At 34.7% G+C, this 19,598-nt stretch overlaps 2 protein-coding genes across 12 annotated transcripts in view; one reads left to right on the forward strand and one right to left on the reverse strand.

The window, feature by feature from the left end:
- Window positions 1-4,660: 4,660 nt before the first annotated feature.
- tau (microtubule-associated protein tau) lies at window positions 4,661-13,841 on the forward strand. 3 transcript variants are annotated; one of them, XR_001228111.1, is made up of 9 exons: window positions 4,677-5,093; window positions 7,170-8,583; window positions 8,711-8,754; window positions 8,835-8,994; window positions 9,086-9,291; window positions 9,666-9,851; window positions 11,104-11,274; window positions 11,635-13,057; window positions 13,342-13,841. XR_001228111.1 is itself a non-coding variant. In XM_013318512.1 (7 exons), the coding sequence occupies exons 1-7, from the start codon at window positions 5,061-5,063 to the stop codon at window positions 10,194-10,196; spliced, it is 2,088 nt and encodes a 695-aa protein (XP_013173966.1). In that variant the 5' UTR covers window positions 4,661-5,060; the 3' UTR covers window positions 10,197-11,088. The 3 variants fall into 3 exon arrangements, 2 of the variants coding, with proteins under 2 accessions (XP_013173966.1, XP_013173965.1); XM_013318512.1 differs by lacking the exons at window positions 11,104-11,274; window positions 11,635-13,057; window positions 13,342-13,841 and adding an exon at window positions 10,152-11,088 and having other exon boundaries at window positions 4,661-5,093; XM_013318511.1 differs by lacking the exons at window positions 11,104-11,274; window positions 13,342-13,841 and having other exon boundaries at window positions 4,666-5,093; window positions 11,635-12,942.
- A 1,406-nt stretch (window positions 13,842-15,247) lies between these two features.
- LOC106122468 (uncharacterized) overlaps window positions 15,248-19,598 on the reverse strand; it is a 65,437-nt gene continuing 61,086 nt past the window's right edge. For 8 of the 9 annotated variants that reach the window (XM_013318437.1, XM_013318433.1, XM_013318431.1 and 5 more), the window contains 4 exons: window positions 19,170-19,277; window positions 18,689-18,799; window positions 18,166-18,315; window positions 15,248-18,010 (listed from right to left, as the gene is read on the reverse strand). In XM_013318437.1, the coding sequence (XP_013173891.1) occupies window positions 17,839-18,010; window positions 18,166-18,315; window positions 18,689-18,799; window positions 19,170-19,277 (541 nt within the window). In that variant the 3' untranslated portion in view covers window positions 15,248-17,838. The remainder of the gene's footprint in view (window positions 18,011-18,165; window positions 18,316-18,688; window positions 18,800-19,169; window positions 19,278-19,598) is intronic. The other variant, XM_013318438.1, reaches the window with a different exon arrangement.

Here is a 19,598-nt window from a genome sequence, read left to right on the forward strand (position 1 = left end):
AAAAAAATGCTGTCAGCATTCTTTATTTCCTTTTTCAAATACACACGAAGTAATATTTTTTTAAACCAGTATGTTCGTGTTTAAAATGTAATTCTTAATTACACTTTAACTGTCCGAAACGAATGTTTGACATTGAAGTTAAATAAAAATTAAAAATAACTTGTAACTGTGTTACATGGAGGTGTTTTTAAGTTCTTTGTTTCAGTTTATTGTTAAATCAATTATGTTCGTTGTCCTAACAAGAAACAATTTAATATCACGTGAGTATGACATTGACGTCATATAATCATGATAATTATTGTGGCGGACGTGGTCTCCGAAGGGTCGTCAAATGATCTTAGTCATTGTTGGAAATGTTTCGTCCCAATTGAAGGAGACATTAAGTGATGTCAGACGATAATCAAACGATAATTCTGCCACCTTATCACTTTATCCAACTTGAACCATTACGATTACGACAAAGCACTTAACTAATGTGAGCAATCGTTTTAGCTTTTATTTCCTACTTGTCACCATAAACGATCGTTTGGCCTTGAGTCCAATGCGTAAACAGGTGCTAAAAGCCTTCCTTGAGTCAACTATTTTAAGGTATCATAGGGCGGGTGTGTCACAAAGATTTGTCACCTTTACAAGCCTTAAAAGTATTCTTTCGTTGGCCTGGTTTTTGATGTTTTTATTTTATTTCAACAACTTGTGTTAAGTTCGTTTTCAAGACTGATGGCATACGAAAATATGAACATCATACTCTCAAACAACTTATTTTTTCCCTTGTAACTTTTTGACCAAATAATGCGTACAGATTTTTTTCAGTTTGCTAAAACAGTACCTAATGTTAGTACCTAATGAGACAGTGTATTGACTCAACTAGCTTTACTAAAATTTCTACGTTTATGTCCCCTCACTATTTATTCCGACACTGGACTTTGTAACGAAAGCACGACATTTGCGCCAAAGGATTATAATTAATAATTTCTACAATTAATAAGTATTCTGTTGATCCATAATAAGTTTTAGCAACGACGTTTGTTAGTTATCGTTTTATCTCTGTTCCATGTAATATTAGATATTATTATTTTCTACTTAGCAACACAGTATTTGATTTTTTAATTAATGCCTCATCGATAGTAGTACGAATTGATACGAATACGAGTTTTGATAGTGATTTTATTGATGATAAGTTTAGGTCTAAAGTAATAATCATTTACATCTTATTATAAATTACGTTGTTTAATTAAAAATATTAATCGCGCGATCTTAATGCTATCTATTATATCTATGATCTAGTCCATACCGGTGGCAAACTAGTCAATTCCAGACGCAATTGATAATAATTGCAACCGACGTATTTCAGGCAAAATGGTCGCCACTTGAATAACAATACCCATTATTAATAGTAACCACCAAAATCATGTGTCAATTTGAATTTCAGTCTATTCATCTATAGATAATAAAATCACCACTAAGCCAAGAAATACGATTTGCTTATTTACAACTTGACTCAATCCTATGCCACCTAGGTGGACCTCTCAAGCCACTTCCTAGTCCAAAATCATGGGTTCCTAAGATGGGTCCAACTTCAACCCCTCCACTAATAAAAAGCGTGGACCAACATATATAACAGTTAATGTTGAAACAATAAGAAATTCAGTGAATCATCATTGAACCATTTTAAATAAAAGCATTGTCTTGTTTTTATTGGATGACGGCTGTCTCGCTGTACTGACGCAGTCACTGTTTTCGTATTCAGATTTAAAACGACAGCTGCTGTTTGTCTGAGTCGCTGTTTAAGAAATTATAGAATGTATTTGTTTATAATTCTAGCTTAATAAATACGATTCGTCACATTTTAACATCACTCAGGACATTTTCTAGATCCGATTTCAATGTGCATAGAAATATTAGGCTCTAAACACTTTTTTTAACGTTATGTAGATCCATTGTCATCCATGTGCAAATTAAACAATTTAATAATATCTGCAAACTTTTATTGCATGCATTTCGATAAGGTTATTAATTAAAACTACGCTTATCGATACGCAATAGGAATATTTTAATAACGGTCTGAAATCGATAAGACTTTGCTTCCTTAATATTTTTTTAATAAAAAATTGGAAAGAAAAACTTTTATAATGATGGATCCCAGTTTTAACATATACATAAAATGTTTACAATTTTACCAAGAATATTTTTTTCTTCATTTTCGTTAAATTCGCGAAAACCGTGACTCAAGTAAAACACGACGTATAGAAGTTACGAGCCCGGGACAAGCCCCGTTGCGTGTAGGCTATATTCGCTTGCCATCGCGTCTTTCACGAAACGGCCAACAAACGTTTCACAAAAAGTATTCCGAATTCAAATAAATATCAATCATTTTTGTTTATTTCTTTTTGTCACTTGCCAATATCAAAGGAGGTTAATATACTTTTTCGTCATTGATTTAATACATTTAATAGTATGAACATTTATTATTGCTATATTAGTCATTATTAATCGGTTGGATCGCCTCCAAAATACTAAATCGAATACAGATTTGCAACGTAAATAAAGTTAATAGTGGTTATTACACGCACACATTTAATTCTGTATATTTCGGAGTAAGCTATGGTAAATACTTCTTTGTTATGTTATTGCCAATTTCTTAATTCAAGTAATTATTTATCATCGAGTTGACGAATGACGTAACTTGCATTGTAACTTACAGTTTGTTCTGTCTTTTATTTGTTGTAATTGATAAAGAATGAAATGGAAAACTACCAATGAATGCAAATATTACCAATAATGTACGTAAGGAACGTTTATTCTTTGAATTACAATTTTCTGCGTTTTGTATTCGTAAAAGATTTTACTTTCAAATTTACACGAAATATATTAAGTTGTGTCTAATATGCGCAATTTAACAGATATATTTCGAATAACATTTTATTTATTATAAGTAGACTATGTACGTGGAATATATTTTTTTTATATTCAGTTTACACAAAAAATGTATGAAATACTTGTGATAAAACTTATCAATGATAAAACATTTTTTCTTGACCTAAATCTATGGTATTTTATATGTCATTGGAAATCGTACATACAGATTTAGTAAGTACACCTATTCTACTAAAAGTTGTTAAGTGCAAAGAATATTTGAGTTCACATAATTGCAATGGTTTTATTACTGTTTGGCTTTTTATTTAGGCGATAAGACGTTACGCTTACAAGATCAATGACTTCTCCGTAACATTTTTAATCCAGTTTTTTGAACCGAAATCCTTTACGTCATTCGCATTTTTTTCTTGGAATAAAAACAAGAATAAGTACATCGTGACAGCGCATGAAAGTTAAATGCGTTGTGCAATGACGTATATTTAAAGTTAGTTTTTAGTTGTATGGGCTAGATTTTCCGTAACAAGCGGGGATGCGTGTGACTATGATATGAACTGACTGCAGCGAGCATAACTCTTTGAAGATACCCAACAATCCTTTGTTGTTATCTATAATTTCCGAGATTGATTTCGACGAGATATTTGACCCTGTAATGTAGTGCTTATGATATTCATCATCAGCTCACTATACGTCCCCACTGAGGGGCTCGGAGCCTACCCTTAGTTAGGGGTGACTAAGCCTTAGTCAACCACGCTGGCGTAGTTCGATTTGGTTGGCTTCATCTTTTGGAATTTCTTCGCAGATATGTGCAGGTTCCATCACGATGTTTTCCTTCACTATAATATGTTAACTAAAATTTAATTTACGTTCAATACATTTGATAAAGGTGAAAAAATAAGCGATAATTCCTACAACATATGATTTTTTACTCAGTAAAGTATTGTTTTAAACAGCAAACAATGTTTAAAAGCGGACATAATGTTAACAACGGTATTACCCTCCTAAAAGAGTTACGTAGTATTACTAATCTTGGGTTTTTCCCAATACAATTCATTTTAATATTTCCTTAATATTTCAAAGAGTCGATAAAAGATAATAATATAAACAAAAGTACAAAGATAACTAAAAAGTCGTAGATAATATTTATTTCTTAATAGCTTAATTATTTTAAAAATCAATTTTTGATGAATTATCACGGATAGATTGATGAATTGATAATATAGAAAATATTGTTACTTCTTCATATGACGGATAAAAGACGTAGTATTAATTTCAAGTTAGAAAAATTAAGTAATATTTTAAACAATGTACGTTTCATTAGCTTTTTTCCCTATTAAATGTTTTTTGTCCCTGAGGAAAAATAAAACTAGACGATACTGTACTGTAGATTGTATCTTAATAGCTTTAAATTTTTAAGAGTGTTTAACCTTTCTATCTTTTCTTAAGAATTTTTAAAACGCGTTATATTTAAATTTTGTGAAAAATCATAGCAAAGCCTCAATAAAAATCCCCGATACTATAAATTGTTGTAACGTCAACTTGCGTCATTAAAATTTCAATCCTATGGTTTTGTTATATGTTTTTTACTAATATAGATAAAAATCACTATTATTTAATCATTATTCATTGCTAAATCAATATTATACCATCACATAAGATGCATAAATAAATGTAGTTTTGGTATCACTGCTTTTTGTACAATAATTTATTATGTAAAATATTTGATTTCATAAAAATAAGTCATCTTTCCTGGCCTTATACCACACATATGGGGTCGAGGCAAAAGGTTTTTGTAAACCTTAAGATTTTGGCTTAATATTCACAGCCGGCCTGACGTTAACGCTACTTAGGAAGTCATAAACATATGTGATTATTTGTAGCAAATAATTTGTTGCAATGTTATGGAATAAAATCGTTCTACCCACAACTAACCACGTTTTTTTTGAAGCAATGTAGTTTGAGACACTTCGTACACGGCAATCTTACGTTATACGCATTCGAAACGCACGTGAGCACAATTTTGTGGCAAAGTTTAATAACAGGCCTTGGGAGCTAATAAAATATTTATTGTTCTTATAGTAGTGGAGATATCGCAAACTGGCGACAGTTCGGCGCCTCTACGAAGATTATGTTATAGGCATATAACTGATTGAAGATTACGTATTACTTTTTGGGTAGTTGAAAAAACTATGGAGCAAGTGACAAGTAACAACGTGAGCCGGGTAAGCCTCGTGTCACACGAGAGCACTGATGTAGAGCACTTGCACTCAATGTTAGTCTTAAATCGATAAATATTGTAATGGATACTCAAATATGATGCAATGCTAGAATGAAATCTTTAGCATTAATGCGATTATTATAAATTACTAATTGGTATTTGATTGTGTCACTTTTAAAACGATAAACGAGAATAAATTGCACATAAAAAGCGTTATTATTGTGCACCTCCTATGTGTTTTTATGTGAAATATAAAATAACATTCTTATTGTAATCCGGTAGAGAATAAAAGCTAGAACTTATTAGCTAATTTTAAAATTAAGCTATAAGTAGATATAAAAATGTTTCAAACATTTGAACAATTCTATTAATGCATTATCCACTTGGTCTATTTGGCATTAAAAAAATAATAACGATACTTATCTAGTACATAAATAAATCAGAAAAACTATTTATAAATTTAGGGCGTAGTTAGCTTTGTATGGTTACTCATTTGCGTCATTTTACGATGTAAAGTGCGTGTTATCACTATTCGTGACTTACTTTGACTTTAACTTAAGTGTAAATATTCTATGGTGACCGCACAGCAGGTTTTATATTACAATTTGCTATTGCAACTCTAGCAAAGGTTAAACTTTTGGAGTGTGTAAATTATAAATAATTATGTTACAAACATCTATTGTTTAACTGCGACGTTAATACGAAAAAAAAACACATAGAAATCTATTTTTAACTTTGAAATACAAATATTTTTAGAAAAAAACAGTTCTCTACAAAATTCGTAGTAAATTTTCCAGTAATGAAATAATTTGAGGCTCTCACAACCCTAATGCGAATTAATTGAAATACAGACTCATCGCGATAAGCCGTAGTAATAGCACCGCTGAAATTACTCAAGAAAACTTTTGCCAAAACATCACGTAACCGATCCCGAAGAAGTTTCTTCAACTCGTGCTTTATTGTAGACGTTTTTCTTTTGTTTTCGTTTTATCGACGGATCATTTGCCTCGTAAAATTTTAATGTTATTTAAGACTGCATGGCTGCAATGCTGTTGTACAAAGGTTGGTATGGAAAATACAATATACTAAATGCAAATTCGTTAGTACATCGTTTTCTATGGATATGCAAAATTGATCACGCGAGGACCTTTGTATCGCAAACGGCGCGGTGCCACAGCCATCAAAGTATCGATTGCTGGCCTTTCATGTATTCCAAAGATAACTGATCGTGCACGTATTGAAAGTGTATAGTGACGATCGATATTTTCAATGTAAACTATTTTCCTTTTGTTTCTAAGCAGTGATTTATTATCTAGAAACAGCTAACCTTCGATTTAACGACGTCCGAACATAGCATTTTGTATTTTAAACATTTTAAGACGTTTGAACGTTCCTTTTTCAAAATAAAGCTTCATAAATCTACTGCAATCAAAATAATACAAAGGTTACGACCAAACAGTATTATTCCATCTAAACGTTTAAAAATACACAGCAACCCTAAAGACAGAATAAGGCGTGACTTAAACTCAATTTAGCAAAGTTGTATCACTTCATGCCGTTTATGGTTGTCATTAATTTTATATACGCACAACACTGTTCATTAATACCTTTATAAGGAAATCTACGTAATAGAGATACTACTGATTCTTTATACTTTAGTGTACTAAGAAATGGAAAGGGTTGTTTTAATTGCCAAACACCATATTGCAGTTAAGTGTATATAAAGTTAATTTAAACTTCGTATGACTTAAAAAAAATTATGGGTTTCTTTGCTACAACAATTCTAAGTAGAAAATTTAACTATTTTTATTTACAAAATGTACAAATTCCAACAGTGAAATATACTTTATTTTACTGCATCCCTTAAATTTACTTTAATTATTCTCAAATAGTGACCTACTGGCCGCGTTCGTGTCAACTTACATCTGTGAGGCCGTTGCTCTTTTAACTTAATTTGTACAGGTTAAATGCAATTGAATAAAAAACAAACATGCTGCTATGAAAACATGTTACGAATATTATTTTTGAATTATCAATTTTTTTAAAGAGAAAGTATTAAAATTATAATTTATTTATAAAGGCTCCTGGAGACATTCGACCTCCAAGTAGTGGCCCTAACGGTCAAGAGTCAACGTTCCCGACGCAAGCGCCCGTCCGCCCGCCGCTCACCAGAGTTGATTCCCGTTCGGCGCTTATACCACCAGCTAGACCTGGAGCACCTCAACAGTTCCAGCAGCGGCCGCTGTTCCAACCAGGTGGACCAGTAACGAATTCACCTCAGTTTGCGCCTCGTTCGGGGACTCCAATTACTCGAGGGCCAACTCCGTCCGCTACGCCAGGGTCTCCGCAAATTCGAGCGCAGGCACCACAAGCACGTCCTTCAGGACCTCAGTCGATTCAAGGTCAAAGACCCCAGCAGTCTCCTACGACTGCTCAGCCTCCACCGGTTCAAAGAGCTCCTGCACCGAACAACCTTCAGTTCGGTCCAAGGCAGCCGCCGCAATTTGGGGGCGCTACTACTCCTGACGGTTCCAAAGCTCAGGCACCGCCTCAATTTAACGGAACATTAAAGAGCGGCGCTCTAGCACCGTCTCAATTAACAGGACAACTACCTAGACAACCGTCACAAGGCTCTTTAAAAGGCCTTGATTTATCCAATACAAATCAAAGTAAAACAGCAAACCTGGAAGCCCAAAATTCGAACAATGACAACCAAAATGCTAATAAGTCCGAGATTAACTCGGAAGCACCGGCAATGGCTAAAGGCAGGAGTTACAGTATCGCCGCCGCTCCCGGCACGCCAAGCCCACTAAAGATGGATGAAGACCGACGAAAATCCATAAGTGCTGTAGGGAGTAAGATGGAAGAGTTTACAAGTCGTAGCCCAGGTCTTGGATTAATTCAAGAATCCAAAGACAGTAGAGACAACATACGTGGTTCTAAAGATAGTGTAAGGTCGATGGCTTCGAATGATGGCAGTAAGGACAATGTTGACCGTCCAGAGTCACGCATAACAGGCTCTAGAATGACCGAATCTATAATGGGATCTTTGACCAACTTAGCACCCAAAAAGAAAATAGACGATGACGATGACGTCGTACTGCAAAATAATGTGCAGACATTGAAGAACGACGTTACTTCAAATCAGAATAAAGTAGATATGTCGGATCGTTCACCGTCTCTGACTAGAAGTGATGATTCACCGGAACCTAAAAACGCTTCGCAAAGTTCAGTCATAACGAACAAGTCACAGAGTGCTACACCAGAACCTCAAAGACCTAAGACACCCAAAGATTTAAAACCGGAACCAAAAGTTGATGCATCACGAAATGTGAAACCTTCTATTACACCAGTTAAAACTCCCTCAAAATCACCTGTTCAAGAAATGAAAACTATGCCAATAAATAAAAAACCAACTGAATTAATTACTCCCACTGATTCCAAAAGATCTACTCCCAGAAAAGTTGTTTCAGCGCCTAAATCACGCCCTAAAGGTAATCAGGGAATAAGAAATTAAGAGAGATTACATTATTTTATTGAGATGAATTAAACTATTTACAATATTATTATAGTTACTTATGTACCGATTAACTAGCTAATTTCTTTATATCATATTCACAGATGGCGATAATGACAGTGGTGTCGACGAGTCGACTCAAGGAAATGTAAGGTTTATCTGAAATAAGATGTTATTTAAATATTTGCATTCGTAATTTGATTTTAAATTATGATTATATTTTCATAGGATATGAACGGATCGCCTGGGTCGCCAAATAAGAAGTTGCCGAGCAAGGTCCCTACTAAGGAAAAGTCGAGTAACAGCTTGAAGACCAGCCTATCGCGATCTTCCAGCAAGAGCGCAACAGCTAAGACACCAGAAAATCCTCCACCGTCTGAAAAGAAGAGTAAGAATTAAGACAATACTTTTAGAACGCGCTTCTCATCAATTAAGACTAGACTTTAACTTGTTTTGTCAAAAAAACTTCTTACTTTCAGAAGTACCAATGAACAAGATTCAAGTGGGAAACGCGCCGTCTCCTAATATAAAGGCTGTTAAGTCCAAGATCGGGTCATTGGATAACGCTACATATAAACCCGGCGGTGGAAAGGTTAAAATAGAGAACAGAAAACTGGAATTCAACGCTACGCCGAAAATTGCTGCGAAAAATGATGCGTACACGCCAAGCGGTGGAACTAAAAAGGTAACAAATAGATCGTAGAAAATATGACTTAGTAAAATTATACCGTAACAAAAAATTATTGGTATGCCCGTCTACACAAAAATGTGAACCGAATTTTAAAGAGACTATTTTATGTGTAATATAGAATTAGAAACACAAATCATAGTTTATAAAAAGTAACCAAAAATGCTCAGTGAATATTTGTCATTACAAATCTGTGATTGAAAAAGGTAGAATGTCGAAATATTTGCTGCAAAAAATACAAACATCTAGACCCAAAATATTTCGTAGTAATGTTGGCACACGGCGAACATATGTTATGGATTTTTTCTTTTTTGTGGCTACTATGAAAAATTTTTGTAACTAGCGTGGTAATGTATTTTTACTTTTTCTAGATAATAACTACGAAATTGGAATGGAACGCGAAGTCCAAAATAGGATCACTGCAGAACACTGCTTACAAGCCAGGAGGTGGTGACAAGAAGATTGAAACTGTTAAGTTGGATTTTAAGGATAAAGCGAAGCCGAAAGTTGGATCCACAGCTAACATAACTCATAAGCCCGGCGGTGGAACAGTAAAGGTAAGCTAAGAAACAAACACTGAGTCTTTACAAGAATACTAGAAACTACGTCTAATACTTTACTAGGAGGTTGATAACATTTTATTGTAAGTATAAATCATTACTGTTAATATTAATGGTAAAGTGCACGATAGTTGCACTTCAGTATTCAGGTTCATCATTACATTAGTCACTGGCGGTAAAATTCATATCTTATTTGTACCTACATAAAGTTTAGTTTCATAAAAACAATTGGCACAATTATCTACATAATGTAGAATCATATAATATAAAAATTCAAACATAAATTTTGTTTCATAGTCAACAGATGCAAAGAACGGAGAAAAATCAGTGAGTAATTCCTAATTAATGTCCGCTTTTTGTGACTTTATGCTCAGAACATGTTCCTCCGATTAATGCACATTGTCAAGAAATTTAAATGTAATAGAGAGCGATGTGTTTTAGTTTGTAAAGTGGGGGTTACCAAGGTGGAGAGCGTCACATAAGTCCTTTGCTTTGCATACTCTACGCGGTAAGGTCTGTTATCTTGGTCACTTAAGGAGTTATTGGATGGCAGAAGATTTTGACGTCATTAGGACAGATGTGTCGCAACTATACACGCTGTGTCTGTTACATCGCTTTAGGAATGAAATGACGGCGATTGTTTTCTAGGGAATGTCGGAATGAATAGATAATATGATTTGGAATATGGAAATGACAAAATTGGTTGCGTTTTGCATAGTTTACTCTGTTCTTATTTTATATTTCACTCGGTAAACATAAGACTATTGAACCACGTATTAGAAGATGATTTGATCGATGGATTATCACATGCACTTCACTGAATTAAAATATTCTGTGCCGCAAAAATATTATCTATATAAGCTTGTTATACAAAGAAACATATTACAAATAGCACTTAGGCATATTATTGCATTGCGTCTGCAATTGCAAATTGCTTTAAATTCGACTCAACGCTAAACAATGCTTGAATACGTACATCTAAATAATGTATTTTATTGAATTGGATTGTTAAGACTTTTATGAAGAAGATTTTTTTTAAATCAAATAATTCACTCTTATGTTGGTATATGGTTATATATGCCGTAAGAATTTACCTTAGTATTTCAAAAACATCTTAAAACCAAGATAGTCTTAACAGTCCTGGTCTATATTTTAGTATTTATATAAATATATATTATGTATTTTGCACTTATGCTATGTATATGTATTTGTATTGCACATAATACTGCACAGTCACTTTTTCGGACAGATTGAGAATCAAAAATTGGATTTCAAAGTGGAAAGCAAGGTTGGCTCGCTCGACAACGTAAAGCATAAGCCAGGCGGAGGTGATGTTAAGATATTTGACGACAAAGACTACATCAAGCAGGTGGTCGGCCAGTCGCCGCTGCCCCCCAGCCATGGCCAGTCGCGGCAGGAGGTGAGGCCAGCTATAAGTGGCCACTTTAACTCTACTCCTTTTGTTTTTGCTTCGTCTCCTTGTTTCGGTGAAGGTTTCATTTCAAATCCATTGTGCATTATGACTTCACATTTTTTTGTTTCAGCCAGAGTATTTGTATACGTTTTATTAGTTTTTAAAACGACGAATATTTCAGGTGACTTCGATTGCATTTGATATTGACTAACAAATTCATCAGGCGTTTCATTTCTGAATTGGTTTTGTTTTGTTTTCATTTGCTGGTTTTTTTTTAACTTTTGTGTTTGTTTTGGTTGTTTATAATTGTTCTATATTTGAATTTAATTGACAATCCACATTGATGTAATATTTATTCTGTCGTAGAGTCCGGTTCCACCGTCAGCACCTCCGAAATCCGATGAGAATTTGAATCAACAGCCGTGTTAAGCCGACCCATCCAATATCAACACTAACGTTATATATTAAAATTAATTTGTCCATTAATTTTATCATAATATTACTTTTGACAAGTCTTTGATTAATATTTTCAGGATTTAAAGGACATTATGAATATTTAAGAATTTAAGTCATTAAAGTAGTTTCCTTTGATCAAAGTTTAGTATCTTAGCAAAACTATTAGCAGAACAACTTTGCCTTTACCTTTTTTTTGTTTTACATAGTATCAGTTGTGCCAATACGATTAGGACATACAACATAAAATAATCATATGTATTAAATTTAAAAACGACCGTTTATCCACGATTAGATATAGTTGAATAGTAATTTATAAGTATTTAAAATCCGCTACATATTCAGTTTTAACTGTACAGTCCGACTGCACAATTAAAACTGAAGGTATGTACCATGTTTCAATTGTTGCCGCGTAACCATTATAATTATAACGCTGATGTGTTGAGAATCTTCAAGGTACAAATTTCTTTGCTATCTCATAATGGTTACGAGGCAATACCACGTATATATTATGCACATACATAGATCACATTGTCACACTGTCAGTCCTCACTGCGTATTGTTGAATTAGCAAGCAGTGTTTTACCAGGCGTATAAATGCGGTAGCCATTGAAGCTTCGTTATAAATGTATTTTGTTCTTTAATGTATTATGTAGACTGCACGAACAACGTTTAGGATGGAAATGGAGTGATGTTTGTATTGGCCAGTGTTCTCGACCCAGCATATATTTGAAGTGGAACAATATATAGCATTTTTTAAACTGATAACAACTTTTATAATCAATTAGCTTTTGCACGTTTAATTTCGCTGTGTCGGGGGCGACGTCGGCTCAGATTGGACTGACCAGTTTATTAGATTGATAAATGTTTTATATTTAAATAATTTTAAGATGGATTTAGATTTAGGAATAATTAAAACGTTAATGCTTCTTGTTCACAATATTATTTGCGATTGTCAACATTATTGTGAAGTAGTGATGCGTTCGTTGCAATTAAAGATAAAAAATGATTAATATTAAGTGAATTTGTTATGACACGTTCTTTTGTTTCTAATAACAGCAATATTAATTTTTTGTACGACAATGAAATTGATAACTTTTTTTGTTGTTTTATATGATATTATTACAGGACGCTTTGCTATACTTTTAAATGGAGTTCATCGTAATGTGAACGTAAGCTGTAATGGTATACTTTAATATTTAATACAATGTAATGTAATAATTATTGTTTCATTTACACTAAAATGTTTCACCCTTGAATAAATGTATACAAGTAGTTATGCTGTAGCCACACATTGCACGCACCTGCGTAGTCGATGGAAAAACATTGCAAATTGGTGAGTTTTATCATATTAAATTTTTTTTTTTTTAACTTTATTATTTGACACCATTTGAAAAATTTCAGAAAGCGGCGGTTGCTGAACTGCTATTAAAATTGCCGCTCTTTATATGGACCGCATTTGAAACCATTGTAGATACTATACGAATGAAACTGGATTCGAAATTTTTTAAGTGTCCGGTCCGGGAGTCTACATTGCATTTACATTTACATCTGCGTCACGACTCGTAGATTATTATTATTGTTTTTTTTTCTGAATTTAACCATTGATATTGCGTACAGGAGGAGTACATATCGCTGAGTGAATGGTCAGAGGAGCGGCCATTATCCCGTAGTCGGTCAGCTCGTGCACCGCGCACCCCCCGCACGCCCCGTGCGCTCTCCCCGCGCAAGCCCGCGCCCGGTGAACGCGCGCTTCGCTACGGCTACGAGCGCGAGAGACGCGCGTCAACCCGCCCCGCAACCGCACGTGATCCCCCGCGCTCCTCGTGCTCCAGACGAAACTCACTCACACCGCGTCCTGCTTTCTCTGTGTATTAATTAAAAAATTGTTAATGATGTCTTCGTACAATACTATTCAAACTTTAAGGCGGCTTGTAGTTAGGTGGGAGTCTTCGCATGTAGTGCTCACATACCTAAAATTATACTGTGCGCTGCGACTCTTACAAGAATGCGTGCCGCCATAATATTTGGATAGCACTATACTCATTGTAATGGATTCGAGCATTGTTTGTTATTCTTTTTATTCAATTCATATTTTGTTTATATTTCATTTAAGCATATGAAAAATAAATTAATAGATGCCGATTTTAGGAAAATACGGGATTAATTGTAGATTTTATCAAATACTATTGCATATAGTTTAATTATAAAGATAAAATTATAATAGGATTCACTTAAGTGTTGTTAATAACTAAATGCACATTGCTAAACTTTCCTTTTAAATAATCACTTGTAGAAAAGTAGTGTAATTTACGAAATAATAAAAATACTAGGATACTAGAAAAGAAAAAAGAAACACTTTTTAGATTAGACATATGTAATTAGTGATTTTTAGTTATGGATGCGGGTGGCACAAGATCAGTCATCGTGGCGATCTTTGGGGGAGGCCTATGCCCAGCAGTGTGCGTCTCATGGCTGAGTAGATAGATAGTTATGTTTTATTGACTCCTTTTCCTTCTTAATATTGTATTCCTGTATTTAAATCCATTTCTTTTTTACTTTTATATAAAAATACCCACAGATCAAGAATAATGTTATGTTGAAATTGTGAAAGTTCTAAAAATTGTTAACATTTTATAATTAATATTTTATTGTAAAAGAAAGATAAGTAGTTAATGTAGATTTTATTAAATAAACGATAGCACTGATTTTGTTTTTTATATATGAAATATCCATTTTATATATCTGATAAAATGGAATCCACTATTCAATATTTTCTTAGCTCTAAATATTTTGTCATCTCTTTTCTTATTTTTGAAAAAAATAGAGACAACAATATGCTCTTTTATAAAAGGTTTTAACAATGAAAATTCACGATTTAAAGGATGGATCTTAAGGACAATTATTTTTTCAATGTTTTTAAGGTTAGGTCATTGAAACAACATTTTTAATGTATATCGTTTAATTGGTGTACATGGTTATGCATTAATATTTATCAATTGTTAATTCATTAAATTATGGCACTTAACACAATAAATTTGAAACAAATACACAATAATGATGAAATGACAATGTCTTCGTAACATAAATTTACTTTCGAAATAAACTTAATGATATATTCGGAATTACTTTTTCAGTCGTTCGTTGTGACGTTCGCAAGATAACGAAGGCCTTTTTTTTGCTTTTTTTTTCTAATAAAATAAAATTTGCAACTCAAAATCCAACATTTTGTTCCCGATCATAAATTATAAATAAGTTTCTTTACATACAGCATACAATAACTTAAATGTTTTGTACCAATAAAGGACAACTAACTCACCATCCGCGATTACGGTAAATTCTTAAAACGAGCGCGCAGGAATAAGTCACATTTATAAAAAAAAATATTAAATACAAATCTTTAAAAACTTACTACTAACAAACATCCCTAAGTAGTACATGCGCTAAGAGCAGCTCCACACGAACGCTAACGCTGACGTTATGTCACATATGAAAATCAAAGCCTTGTGAGGTGGATTTTATCGGCTGGCACTATACACTTCAAATACTCAAGGAACCACTAAAAATACAACCCTACTCGGCAGCGCCAAAGAGGGTAAAAAAAGTTAAGTGACAAAAACAGCAGAAAGTAAACGTTTATTTTATCTTGTTTGACAAAATTAATATTTTGTGTTTATTTTTTAAAATGAGAAATTATCAATTTATAGATCTTGATTTTAAAATGTACTTGTTTAGCAAGAGTTTACAAGGCCCAGAGCATTTTGCGTGTGCTTCGTTTTTAATTAGACCCTTGGTGACTTTTCATATAGACATCAGTTTTAACGTAAGCTTTAACGGCCATGTGAATAAACCCTAATCTCCCAAGCGATTAAGTTTCAAGCGACCGAAGCGGTTCGAATTGTATCCCCACTTCCAGGTTATATGTTATTAAAGCATGTTTATTTGACTAACACCTAATCGATTATCTGGGATATTTTTTTTAAATACCTACTATAACATTACCTGTGGAAGCATTCCCGATGCATGAATACGATACAATGGATACTCGGACTGATGCAACAAGCGCACACACACACCTAACATTATTCGTAACTGTATAACATACAAAAAGGCCACATCACATCATTCAGTCACAAAGCGCGATTTAATTACTAGACACGATATAATGAAATTTACAAACTCGATCATAATGTATGAATGACCTTCAACAGCCCTGTGGCGTCGACTCGCGCCGGACTTTCGCCTACAAACTTGCAGATCGTTTCCATTGCCGCAGACGGCACGACACCGCCTCGAGAAAGCCGCCTTGTCTAAACTATTAACTTCTCTTCTCTAAGAGTATTCTACGTTGTCGCCAATATTGTGACTCGACAGCACGACGAGACTACGAGAGGAACTGTTTCGTGCATTTCAAAAAAGGTTACGTTATAATTTTGACCTTAAGTTTTTCGAATAACAATTTATAAATTCTCATAGAATATGTATTTACAAAATTACTTTAATAATATTTATCATCGATACGAGTACACGAGTATAATAGAGATTATATTACGAGTATTTTTTTGTCTTGAATAATATCGTCTAGTGTCGTTCTTTGTTTTGAGCAATACAAATACATACCAAAAATATTATTTTCCCGAACTGCCTGAAGCAGTGATATGGTAAGATATCACAATATTTCGTGTACTTAGCGATGAGCTTTAGAAGGCGCTCTATAAGTCAATTAAAAGAATGAATAAATAAAAAAAAACAGTTACAATATGGATGTTCTATTCTGTGCTGGGCTAAGGATGTGTGATTCGGATGGGCGCATGCAGTTAGTGAGTACAGAGAGTCATGCACCAGCACCTAGACGCTTTACAATGTTCCGTCGTATGGTAGAGCTAGAGGAGTGACTGAGGGTAAAGGCCATGCAGTTAGACTTGTTTAGGCATTAAGCTACCCACATCCGACGGTCGTTTGGGGACTAAATCAAAGAATAGTTACCACAAACCGAATGAGGAGAGGTGAAGGGGAGAGGAGGCATGCCGTTAGTTACACAAGATACGTTAAAAGCTTGCGGCATCGGTTTTAAAGGCTGCGAGGAGCGATACGGTCTTCAAAGTCTTTAAAACTCTTTTAATAATAGCCCCTTTCGATATACACCAGTCTATGTTAAAAAATTTACCACTAAACGACTTATTTAGTGACCAAGATTATGACCATCGAAGCATACTACATAAAAGTTCTAATGTTGGTAATTTTGGTATGATATTATACACGTTTAGACACTGGTTAAACATCGACACGTACTAAAACTCTATCTTACAAACTTCGGTATAACCTACCTACGCTTCAATTCCCTTTAAATTTATCTAAAAAACAAATTAAGACGTCTTTCCCTCAGCGGCGATGATATATTTGTATAATATAAGTAAAAGAGATTTGTGTCCTTAAATTAAATAATTTATCTATACGTATCACGTCCAATTGCATAAAATATTTACCGTTAACGATTTTAACGACATCGTTCTCAGTAAATATTCCCACAATCTGTGTTTCCCTTATAACAATTTATATACAGTCCCAAGACAAAGAGTCATGCCTTAAAACGTAAGACTAGATTTTACTAAAGAAATAGATGTGAGATTATATTTCTGTGATCTCGTTCTGTTATCTAAGACTTCTATGAATCAAGTTCAAATATCGTTACACATAAAATACTGATAAGTTCCAATTAAAAAATAAAATACATACAAAATAATGTCAATTTCCCGAGCTCATTAGATTCGCCACGATACACAGAAGTCAAAAGATGAAAGCAGTAAATGTGAATGTACAACAATAAATTGGGTAACATTGAAATGAAAAGGAAAAAAAACATAGTAAAAGTGCGGAAAAACTAAAAACAGATTATTTACAACACCATTGACCAGCAGTTGTTCGTATCACATCAGTTGACAACCCTAAATGAAGTTCCGTTATATTGCACATCATTCTTCACAATCAAGTCACACGTCACCGCGCACTTCATAATGTTTTCCCAATTATTTCCCACTTACAGCGGAGTGCAGTCTACTGCGTGGGCGCGTCGGGGGAAAGGTGCAGAGGGCGCCACTGACGCTAGGGCTGCCGGTATCAGAAGTCGTCGGGCAGCACGGCGTCGCGCGGCACGAGACCCTTGTGCTCGCCGCGACAGCACAGCAGATACTGGTCGTCCACCTCCAGCACCAGCCGCAGCCTCTCGCCCTCCTTGAACGCCAGGTGGCCCGAGTCCGACGGCAGCCGGTGCCACAGCGTTCTCACGTACCTGCAAAACAAGATACATTACTAGTGCCCTTAGATTATTGCTATTGTTATAGCACGGACCAAAAGTAAATATTGAGAGCAAAAGTTTCGGCGTTTAAGGCAAAATAATATTTTTGCTGATAGTCGGTTTGAAAGTATGGAGCTATTAGTATGTACTTGTGTTTGACGGGCGCGGAGTGTGCGCGCGCGGCGGAGGAGGAGGCGGCGCGGCGCGGTGCGGCGGGGGGCGGGGCGCGCCCGTATGGCAGAGACGAGGGCCGCGGCGCCGCGCCCGCGCTCCATCCCGCGCTGTCCACTCGCGACGTCCTGTACAATGAAAACATGCTTAAATTGTTGAAATAATGTTCTGTAAGGGAGGCCGATATCTCTTCTTTACAGAAGTTTATGTTCCTCTCAATGTAAGGTCTTCTCTTTGGTCATGTAAATCAGAATCAGTAATAATTGCCTATACTTTTACAAAAGAAATTATTATTAAAGAAGGCATGAGCAGATTAACAGATTTCCACATACATTTAGCTCGAACCTAAGCGGAGAGCTGAATTTCATTAAGCCTTACCAATATCACTATTACAACGATGTTGTACGCTAAGCAAGTAAACATGCTGTTAAAACGTATGTAGTAAGAAAATAAACGGCACAAGTTAGTGGAGTTAGTTTTATCCCATCTAAATATACATACGGAAATTTCTTAGCATTGGACGTGTTTTTAGCAACAGCATCCTTGGTATGTAGTTTGTTTGTCGCCGGTTTGTTCCCAAGGGATCTTCTCGCCGGCTTCTCCTGTGGCGCTCTGGAGATATGTGCAGATATAAAAAGCAGTGACGTCACGATGGATTTTAGTATAAAAGGAAGTGACAAACAGTGCCCCAAATAAGTAAAAATATCTTAATTTTCGACAAACATTTTAACATTTGTTTTGTTTAATTACTAAAATCCATCGCTTTTAACAAAAAAATACTGGGTATAGTAATAATATAAGATTGCAACTAAAAATAATTTTCATATTCATCAAACTACTAAGATGATAGACAGCTGTAAAGAAAAAAGAAGTTGAAACAAATTTAAAAAGCTTAAATAAGAAGTGAATTCCACCACCTTGTGCAATACATTCATTCTTTCTCAGCTTCTTTATTCCTTTTATATTTTGTTTAAGTTCTTACCGATTAGCCGGCTGCGGCGGTTTCTTCGCATTGGGCGTTCCTCTGGGAATGGTGCGTTGGTTTGCTGTTGTAGGTGACGTACTCTTACGAACAGGTACTGGGATACCTCTGTAATCAATTTAGTGAATTTTGTCACTATAACATTCAATAAAATATAACCCTTTTACTACCTTCCACATTTCAAACTACTCGACCAAGTACTCGACCGGATTTTCAAACTGACTACTTGATCATGTGTTGGATTGATGTCCGTCAAATGTGTGTTATGGTTATTCGTGAAGTTGTAAATGGACAATAACAGGTAAGGAGAAAGGATTAAGTGACTCTTCTTCAGACTGGTATTCATATTGAAGAAAGTTGTAAGAGATATGTACAGACCTATTCAATATCAGCTTTTATTTTTAATTGTAATAAAATTTACCTTTGCGC

Source organism: Papilio xuthus, unplaced genomic scaffold (genome assembly GCF_000836235.2).
Source record: "Papilio xuthus unplaced genomic scaffold, Pxut_1.1 DF826923.1, whole genome shotgun sequence".
Taxonomy (NCBI): Eukaryota; Metazoa; Arthropoda; class Insecta; order Lepidoptera; family Papilionidae; genus Papilio; species Papilio xuthus.

What these genes read in the sequence shown, in the direction of transcription:
- tau (XM_013318511.1), top strand. Translation starts at nt 5,061, where the DNA reads ATGGAGCAAGTGACAAGTAACAACGTGAGCCGG. An exon ending in ACGAGTCGACTCAAGGAAAT is followed by an intron (nt 8,755 to 8,834) that starts GTAAGGTTTATC and finishes ATATTTTCATAG; the next exon opens with GATATGAACGGATCGCCTGG. An exon ending in TCCACCGTCTGAAAAGAAGA is followed by an intron (nt 8,995 to 9,085) that starts GTAAGAATTAAG and finishes TCTTACTTTCAG; the next exon opens with AAGTACCAATGAACAAGATT.